Source organism: Lygodium microphyllum, chromosome 23, assembly GCF_053477565.2.
Source record: "Lygodium microphyllum isolate KBCC chromosome 23, Lygodium_microphyllum_v1.1.10, whole genome shotgun sequence".
In the NCBI taxonomy this organism is placed as follows: Eukaryota; Viridiplantae; Streptophyta; class Polypodiopsida; order Schizaeales; family Lygodiaceae; genus Lygodium; species Lygodium microphyllum.
Window position 1 is genome coordinate 113167631 of NC_141157.1, and position 10193 is coordinate 113177823.

General features: G+C 39.5%; 1 protein-coding gene across 2 annotated transcripts; it reads right to left on the minus strand.

Annotated features, from left to right (window-relative positions):
* Positions 1-1560: 1560 nt before the first annotated feature.
* Positions 1561-4227, minus strand: LOC148016635 (xyloglucan endotransglucosylase protein 2-like). 2 transcript variants are annotated; one of them, XM_087664173.1, is made up of 5 exons: positions 3812-4227; positions 3527-3631; positions 2887-2987; positions 2604-2797; positions 1561-2254 (listed from the first exon to the last, which is right to left on the minus strand). In XM_087664173.1, the coding sequence occupies exons 1-5, from the start codon at positions 3861-3863 to the stop codon at positions 1876-1878; spliced, it is 831 nt and encodes a 276-aa protein (XP_087520299.1). In that variant the 5' UTR covers positions 3864-4227; the 3' UTR covers positions 1561-1875. The 2 variants fall into 2 exon arrangements, with proteins under 2 accessions (XP_087520299.1, XP_087520300.1); XM_087664174.1 differs by having other exon boundaries at positions 3527-3626; positions 3812-4224.
* Between the last annotated feature and the right edge of the window lie 5966 nt (positions 4228-10193).

Below are 10193 nucleotides of genomic sequence, written 5' to 3' on the forward strand. Positions count from 1 at the left end.
CTGTTGTATGCAACTGTCTCGTGTTCAGATATATGGATTCCATTTTCCGTGCATACATCTGAGTTCTCATCTGTATCGTGTTCTTTTCTTTTCTCTTTTTGTCTTGTGTTTCAGTAGTTTATTTCAACACATGTTTATGCTTCCACCGCTGCTCCACTTCTGACAATCTCTGCTGACAAAATCAAAGTGTTAGGGCGTTATGAGAAGAACGAGTATCAAAGGAAGGGATACCCCAAGCTTCCTATGACTTACCATTTTCTAAAAATCCATGACCCCACTCCATATTATTATTCCGTCCATGTACCCGATTGTAACACAATCCTATTTTTCCCAAACTGATGTATCAATCAGCATGTCCTACTTATCCAAATAAATGTGCTCAAAGGGTTATGCTCTCATGAATAAATAAGACTTTTTGCAATTATCTATCTTGATCATAAATGTTAACTAAGGTGTTAAGTGATTAAATCACTTAACTAAAAAGCTGTGCTAGTCATATTAACATAATATGGGAATGTATGATAGGATGTTAACATAAAAAATCTTATTGTTCAAACACAACCCCAAGCGCAGGTTCCAAATCTGACTCCTGCACTAACTCCAACTGTGGCTCAAGAGAAGAAATTCCTTCTCAAACAAATTAAGCCACTCGAGATTGATGGCAAGGGAATGAGTGTTCAAGCCAACGCAGAGATCTGGATTGAGTCCATGGAGGACTATTTTGAGGCAGCAAAAACTGCACCTGCTAACCAAGCCATGCTCGCCAAACTTAAGCTTACAGGCGAAGCGAGACTTTGGCGAAAACAGTGGTGCAGAGACCAAGCGATCTCGGAGGGGACAATCACTTGGGGTAAGCTTAAAGAAGCTGCGTGAGGAAGGTATCTGCCACCTACCTACCGCACACAAAAGATGAATGAATTCTATAACTTGAAGCAGCTAGGATTATCTCTTGAAGTATATTATTCGAAGTTTGTTTCACTCCTAACGTATACACCTCCAATGGATATGACACAACAGGTGTCAAAATTCTGTGTTGGGTTGAATCCACCCAAAAACACTCGATCGGAATCAATATGCCTAATGGACCTACAAGATGCACTCATTCGAGCTGCTCCAATAATACAAGAGAGGGACTAACTTCTTTCGATTCTTTAATGTGTCAACTTGAACAAGCTATCACATTGCCTACAAGATGATTCATTTTCCATTCTCATTTTCTTTGCTTGGAATTGAAGGAAGGTTCATATCCCCCAATGGCCCCAATAAAAGATGATGAAGCTTCCAAAAATACGAGTGGCCAATTTCAGCAAGAATTCATCTAAAGCTTAATATCAAAGGTGTGGACTATGCTTACAAAAACAGCAAGTTTTTTGGCACACTCGGCTTGGACTAATCTAAAGCTCAATGTTTGAGTGACAACATTACTTATGTCCTTTATGGCAAAGGTTCACCAAGCCTCACATTAGCAACCTTAAATATGTAAAGCCTTCTTCTTCTTAAGCATCTTTGGCATCTACAAATTAAGGTGGTGTCCTTACACAATTATTGAATGAAGATTAGCATCAAATTAAGTGGTCTCTTGACACATAATCATTGCATGTTTAGCAAAGCCGAGGGGTGGACAAAACCCTTTCTAAGGACAACATAATATCCGAACAGAAGAACAAGTATTTGATCCACTTAGTGAGTACAAGTCACAATAGATTGTGATGCAGGAGACACAAACCTTTCTCGAATGTTACAATCACGGCACATCGAAGCACCATCGCAAGTCTTATTGGTTTAAAGCTATTTGAATGAATGTATGAATTTTTTACTATAAAAGCAGACCTTGGTATTTGGTGAATTGATTGGCTGTGGTGTGGCAAAACCTGTTTATAGAGTACACTCCAGGAGAGGGACTGGATACCTTCTTCTATCCGTGCAATAGTTGTAAGTCATGTAAAACTTCTTGACCCACTGCAGTTGATATTGTTGATGGGCTGTTAAGCTCTGGAATGGGGGAGTGTTCCACCATCTCATCTTGGGACAAGTGGAGCTCCTTGAAGGAGAGCAAGCGTCAAACTTATACTTGGCAAAAGATGCTACGAAGGGAGCTCGGCTCCAGTCGATTTTGACCAACCCACTCCTGGTGGCCCATGCACTCCCATCCCATATGCTTGCATAGATTCCCATGGGCTGCTTGCTCAAAAAGGGTATGCCCTTGTCTTCATGATTGGTAACCACTCTGATGGGTACCCCATCCACCATAAAGCTGCACTTGCATTACACAATATTATTTCAGAGACAGAAAAAGGCATACTTGGGTGTGTGACTGAAAGAACCATCTCATTGCCTGGTTAATGTATTGAGAATGTAAGCCAGATTTCATGTTCTAGATATGCAGACATCTGCAGTTCCATTCCCTCTCCTAAAACACTCTGAAGAACCTACATCCACTTTATCTGCAATGGGTGCTTACAAGCAATGATCAAAGAAAGCTATTGCCCCACAGACCTTGAACATAGCAATGCCAGCCATTCATCTTGACAATGACTCATTGCCAAAACATTCCCAGGAGGTCAAATTGTAAAGCAGAAAGAAAGGGACAATTCTCGACTTACATGATCTGTTTGGGGTTCCAAAGGATAGAATAATTATGATAACTGGCCGTGGGATCAAACCACAAGTACATCCTCTGTTCTCTTCCTCCAGTCCCATTCCAGAATACATTTGTCTGCAATATGTATGGATGGCCTGTCTCATTGCCCAAAAACTCAAAGTCCAGCTCATCCCAATGTGTAGTCTGTGAAGAGAACTACACAAAATAACAAAATGTGCAGAAATTAGGCATTCTACCATCAATAAGGAAATCAAGAGGATACCAGATTAGTTTGCTAATCTTACATAATAAGCTGTCACAGTGCCAGCTGAATCCCCAGGGACCAGCTTGATGTTCATGCTAAAACTTCCAAACAAATACCTCCTTTTGGATGCAAACCCTGAAGCTGCAGTATCAAAATGACAGACAAAAAGTAAGTACCTATTTCAAGGATTATGGACACAAGGAAGACACCACGCACTTCCCACCGAAAAGGCTGTCTTGCTATCCTTTAGGTATCCTTTGATGCATGCAAGGTATTGAATCACATGTGAGTCTAGAGATGTTGGAAGCTGACTTCCTCATATAGTAGTATGAGGATGCTAAGGTTCAGCATCTTCTAGACACGATTCATTGCTGGAATATTGAGCTACCATTCACGCATCCCTACACCGATTTCAAGTCACATTTGAAAAAACTATGCTGTTATATCTACCCCCGACCTTCTATTATGCTAATTTCAAATCACGTATAAAAAACTACGCTATTACATCTACCCCAACTGTCTTAGGATGTTTCTCCACATTGAGAATAATCTTCTTCCCACTTAAGATGCTTGTTTCGTATCCAAACATTAGAGCAATTGTAAGTAAAAACAGAGCGATGATGAATTTACCAGCGACATTAGAGCAATTGTAAGTAAAAACAGAGCGATGATGAAATTACCAGTGACATTGTTCAGAGCCATCTGCCAGACATGGTCGGTATAGAGTGATCTCATGTTTTTGTGGCCCCATGTCACGGAGAAGTCATTAGAGTATCTACACTGCGCTGGGTGGGGAGCAAAGGCAAGGAGACATATTAGCAAAGAAGAGAAAGAAAGGGCAATTGCAATATTCATAAGGCTGTTCTTTATAAGAAAACCAGTTCACTCCGATGGATCTGACAATGCTATTATGATTGATAACAGCAGAATGCAGTACAACAAGGGCTCAGGAGCCAGATTGATACCTGTCTCAATATATATATGTGTGTTCGTAAGGATGCGTCTGATGCAGAGCATACAGGAGTGTCAAGCCATCATCGTCTGCAAGCCCATGTTACCCTGTCGGTTATGAAAACGACGCAACCAGTTTTCTAAAACGATTATGGGGGGTAGAAAACTATTATGGGGGGTCGATCCAGTGTATGGGTTGCCTGAATTCTGCACATCGGTAAGTGCACCAGAATGCCTGACCGATGGAAGGGGAAAGCCCCAACCGGCTCTCTGCTTTTGACCTTCTAAAGAACCGCTGCCCACCTAATCGATCATGCTGCTCTCGCTGATTCTTAAGGAAGCTCTTTGTCTCTCTCCCCGTTTATATATACATGGGGACTTCGCAAACCTTAAGAGTCCATCCAATCAACCGGTGAATGCTCTAGAACGACTTGCATTCCTTACAAACAAAAGGATAGAAATGTTATTTACAAGATCTTGAAGACTCTCCTAGCACAACTTTCTTCAAAGAGGTTAGAAATGTATTTACAAGATCTTGAAGATTGTCCTAGAAGACCTTTCCTCAAAGAATAGAATCATCCAAAGCTTACTCCCTTGGGGTGGGTGGTTTTTAGGATTTTAGCATAAACCTTGTGTGCTAAAGCATGTCTCTTCGCTCCTTTGAGTGTGATTATTGCATCCTCCTCTCAACATTGACAAAATATCTCCCCTCATGTTCCAAAGTTTGATATGTATTTGATGACTATAGCTCTTATGATGTTCTATGGCTTGAGAGACACCTCATTCAAATCCAATCCATCCCGAATAGGATAAACCTCATCAAGATTCAAGTATCCAATCCTACTCTATGAACCCATCTTCTAACCTTGTCCTAAAAGTCCTCACTTCATGCCATTCCCAAAAGGTGTGTTCCTTATCTTCCTCATTCCTTTTACACAGCAAATAGGTGGGCAAAACCTTGAAAATATTGCTCAACTTAGCTTGCATGCAGATGCCTTTGGTAGCCTACTTCCATAGTAAAACATTTCGCTTATGGGAAGTAAAGGCCGCCACACTGACCACATCCTCCTATTCCATGTAGAAACTTCTCTTAAATTGTATCTCTTCTTCCACATTTTTTCGACTTTAAGAAAGATTATGTGATTTCTCGATTCTATGTTGACCTTCTTCATGCAATTCCAACCTCTCTTACCATTGTTGTAGCCTACAAAGTTTAGGATGTGGTCATCAAATGCTCGACTTGATGTTGACCAATTCCCCACTTTCTTTGTAAGTGTAGCATTAGCTTGTGTAGCTCATTGTAGTCCCCATTCCCTTTTCTTGCCCAAAGGTAGCCATAAATTTAAACTTCCATGTAGGCTGATCAAACACTCATCCGAACTCTATTTCCTTTCCCACTTAAAGAGGAGCACATTTTGGGATTTAGTTTCCAGATGGATCAAGGGGTCATACAAACATATCTTTTAAGAACAAGAGGCTACATAGTAAAGATGAGTATTCTCTTCTATCAACAAGAGCAATCTAGTTGGTTTTTGCCAAAAGTCTTTCCAAATTCTCACAATATCTAGGCTAGAACTAATTCAAGATAACTAAGCATAGAACAATATTTAGGTACCTAGGCTGCCTACTTGGGGTAGCAATCACAACAAAATAGAAGTTTGATTAGCTCTACCAAAAGCTTGAGAAGAAGGTGAGAGGACATGTAAGCAAAGTATCATCCTTCATTAGGAAGTTGATGGTGATCAAAATCATTTTGATTGCCTCATAAGTGTGTGTGGCCACTCCCAAAATATCCCAAGCCTCATGGGGAAAGATAGAGCGGCTCTTCCACAATTATATATGGACCAAAGGAGGCTTAAGAGGGTGTCAAAAGGGAGTAAAGATTTACATTGTCCTAAGCAAGACAAAAAAGTCTCTTCGAAAACTTAGCTACAATTTTGTAGGTATCATCAAATCCCTATTATGAATCCTTGAAAACTTTGGGCATCAATGGTGATGTTTAAAATCCAAGCTAAGTTCATAGGTGCATCTTAGAAATCGACAAAAAGTTTCAAAAGAAACCTTGACATTTCCAATAGATTTTCATGGGGTAGGATAAGATTATTTAGAACATAAAATAATATAGCATCCTACAATGACTATGTTATTATATAAGAGAAGCTCTAATAAAATCATTATTTTATTTCTCATAAAAAATGTGGCCATTTGGTACCCCTTGGCCTTAAGAGGTTAGCACTCAATGCATTGCATTACCTTGAAGCTCAATCCTAAGTGAGTTGTATGAGTTTTCTCTAAAGATCATGGGTTTGTTGGAGACTAGAGACTAGAGTACATCATCATATCAACAATAATGCAACAGTTCTATGGTCTAGTCTCTCAAGCCTTGTTAGTTGTTCTTTGCAGCTCTATATTATCCAATGCTCAAAGTAATATTGATATTGAACTAGAAACCCAAGAGTTGTTTGAACTGTTAGCAATAGTTGAATTTTAATGTTCTCATTCAAATACTTAGAATTATAGTTAAAGAGTCATTTGACACCTATCCAAAAGGAGGAAAGCATCATCAATTTTTGGATAAAGCTTAACTTAAGCATAAAATTTAAGTCACATCACTCACTCACTCATGCTCTCTCTCCACTAGGGCTAATTTTGAGGCCAAACATGCCATTTGATTAGCTTTTACTAATGATTAGTTTAATGAATGTTTCAATAAGATAACGTCATGTGTGGCCAAATGTAACTTTATCTACTTCTAGCAAAAAGGTGAAAAGGGGCCTCTAAACTTATTATCCTCTCAAGACACTTCCAACTAAAAGGTCTATACTTGACATGATATTTTTCACCTCTCTTTTTTTTTGCTCTCAACACCCTTGATGTGACTTTCGAAAAATGAGTTTCTTTTAGTCACATTTAAAATTAAAAGTTATATTTAAAGATTCATTAATCTAGTAGATATTTTAATATTTTGTTGTTCATACCCTTTTTATGTGCACATCCCATAGCTCCATTTTTTTGGCATCTCAACCCCTCCAACCTCATTTGTTTTCAATACTCAAGAATTTTTCCATGGTTTCTAACTCCATACAGGTATGCATACGCTATAATACAAGAGAGGATGATATGTGGTATCCAACAACTTACAAGCTCCATGATTGGATAATAATACTTCCGTCTTGTAGGTCTTGATTATAAGTCAATAAACGGAAAAGAGAAAATGAGAACTTTCACTAGAAAGGACAAATTCTAGGGTTTACATAATAGAATTAAAAATGTATACTAACATTCAACAATCTTCACTTGGGCCTTCTATATATCGCAACATTTTCCATCTCATTACAAGACAACAAAATTTACATTTTGAGGAAGTTTAAGGTTGCGTATTTCATTTTTAATTGTTCTAGTGAGCTTCAATTCTAACTTTGAGAACTTTATGAACATGTGTTCCTATCAACAAGTGTGGAATGGCACCTATTGGAGTCACTCGCAAGTATATTCACCTTCATGCATATTGAATTCAACCTAACAAATCACATGCATGTCATAGAGCTCTATTCATGAGTGCAATGCTAACACGTTGTTGAAGCATGTAAGTTAGGTCTACCATAAGGGTATGAGACAAAAGGGTTTAGAGAGAATGAAACAAGAAGCAAGAAGAAGGAAATAGTACTAAGCGTTTAAATGAACTGGAAGAAAATAATAGAAGTGCAACATCCGATGATTCTATTCCATATATGGTCCAACAAAATAGCTTAATATAATCATATAAGATGCCCAGATCCTAGGCATGCTAATACACTTAGGACAATTGCCCACCAACACACAATCTGAGACTCTAGCTCAAAAATTCTCCAATATATATCGAGATCTCTGCTATACATAGACCAAAATCAAAGACATATGCCTCATAAATCCATACATACATCTAAATGTTTGTAGTACGTGATGTGTATTAATGCCAGCAAAAGTGATATGAAGCATCAAAATCTAGGAAGTGATACGAAGCATCAAAATTCATCAAAATCATTGTTTAACCATTATGGGGCTTCAAAAACCACTTTAGCCTTGTATGATAGTTTTATTATAGCAAGAAGAAAACACTCCTTGCTGCCCATAAATCCACTCTAAACTTGAGATTTGATGTTACTCAAACATTCTCTAGTGTCAAATAGTTCGATTCCATCAACAAAAGCATCCAAAAGTTTGTTTGAAGCTCATGAACTTCATAGGCAGCATGTTGCCCTATTTTTCCCTATTTCAGACAGCAAAGAAACTTCAAAGATCACTCCTAAAACCCTCCTTCAAGTCCTTTTGTCATAAGCTTTGATGGCTTTCCCTTCTACCCTATCTTCAGAGCTTCCTATTGAGCATAAGAAGCATACATCTTTTGTTCGCAAGCTCTCCACATTTTTTTCCACAAGCAATTGTCCATGACTAGCTTCACACAAAAGTCTCACTTTTCTCCTTATCCTTTGCACATTCACTATAGTTGGACACTTTTCCCTTGTTTCGTGAGCAATGGACATTATCTTGGGCACTCAGTTATTCTTAGTACTTTTAGTCCTAACCATTTACAACCTTTGCAAAATACATGATTAGCAACTTGATAGGTATATCATATGTAGCCTTTGTCTTACACTTGACAAGTCTTTGATGTATCTCGAACTATCACTCATACTCCCATATAGTCTTTAAGATATAATCAACTTTTGTTTTCATTGCCAAACACTGTGATACCAGGAGGCATATTTCATGATGGATTCCGTACCACGGTGGATTCCGTAAACTTTGATTACCAAGGCTCATACACAAAGTGGATTCTTTGTGCGAGAAGTCGATGGGGATGCCTATCCTTTTCGGGCGTTTCATTAATTTAGTGTGTACATGGGTGATTCCATAGCGGGTGATTCCACAAAATACATATTAAATTAATAAACGTTTATGAGTTTAGAGTGCGCACTCGTGATAAATTAAGGTTAGGATTGATTTCTAACCAATTGATTTATTTATGTAGCTGAAGACTGCTAGGTATTCACTTTTGTCGGTTTAATTGTATTATTTTACTAACGATTGTGAATGCTTCAGTTGATGTGTAGAGATAGCAGCAGTGGCGGAGGAAAGCATTGGAGGATAGTGTGTATTCGAGTTATCACTTATATTTTGATGGGCCCATACCTTAGGCATGGCGTCTATATTTTGTCGCGCCTATTTATTAAGGCATTGGATATTTATTTATTATTTTTGTATGCGCATGGGCGCACGATTATGATATTTGTATTTGGACATTGTATTGGGTATGCGTGACTCTTTGGACGCCCACCCATTAGCTTTATTTCTATTTGGCACTAAAGCAAACTCAAAAGCCAAAAGCGTGCTATTTTGTAATTTGGGCTATTATTTGAGCTTGAAGATGATTAATACATAAAATACATGCTTTGTGGAGCGCTCACACAAGGCATGGGGGGAGATTGCACCCAATTGGTCTCTTGTTCATGTCGTGCATGCTTTCTACCTTGAGTTTTGTGCAAAAAGTAGAGTTCTTTTGTTCTTGGGGACCTTCCGGCGCTCACTACGCGCGCTTACGGCATCCGATCTATGACAGTTAAACATCAGCTTTTGAAACTCCCTGATGTGGAGGTCTGCATCTTCCTCAACTAGCCCATTAAAAATGGGTAGCGGGTAACCTAGAGCCGGCAAATCCGTCGTTCCTGCAGGAATTGGAATAGGCTGCGCCATGACAGGAATTGGATTTGCACTAGAAATAGAGGACGGTGGGGTTACCCCTCCCGCACTTGATGTAGACTGGCTTATGGAAGGAATGGGAGCACTAGAGCTTCCTCCTTCTCCTGACTTACTGCTTGTGGCACCAAGACCACTAGATCCACTCCCTCGTAAGGGTTCAGCACCGCTACGCTTAGGGGAATATCTCCTAAAAATTTCAGCACGTCGCCTAGCTCTTTCGTCTCTCCCTTGCTTTTGGATTTCTGCTAGACGATGCTTATCGATGAATAACGGATCAATCTCAGTATCCTTTGGCATAAACTGCTAATTGGTCCCTAGACAACCAGGATTCGAGGACCGCCACTTCTAAGCGGCTCCCGACAGACACACCACTGATGGGACCTGAAACGGTCCAGCATTGGCTCATGCACTAGCCGAACCTCTATCATGCGCTCAACAACCCCACGGCCTCGCGGCCAGGAGCGTGGATGACACATACATCATCTTCCTAAACATCTTGCGTTTGTATCACATCTCTAGTCCAACTCTAACCCAACTAACACTCCTCAGAGGCAGTCCCAGCACATTGCCAAATAGCACGAAGCACAAACATAGGAGGTCCTCCCACGGCTGATTGCCGCTACCTCACTGCGACTCTCCTACACCTTGGGGATTGGC

What these genes read in the sequence shown, in the direction of transcription:
- LOC148016635 (XM_087664173.1), bottom strand. Translation starts at nt 3,863, where the DNA reads ATGCTCTGCATCAGACGCATCCTTACGAACACACATATATATATTGAG. An exon ending in ACATATATATATTGAGACAG is followed by an intron (nt 3,632 to 3,811) that starts GTATCAATCTGG and finishes CTCCCCACCCAG; the next exon opens with CGCAGTGTAGATACTCTAAT. An exon ending in GCACTGTGACAGCTTATTAT is followed by an intron (nt 2,798 to 2,886) that starts GTAAGATTAGCA and finishes TATTTTGTGTAG; the next exon opens with TTCTCTTCACAGACTACACA.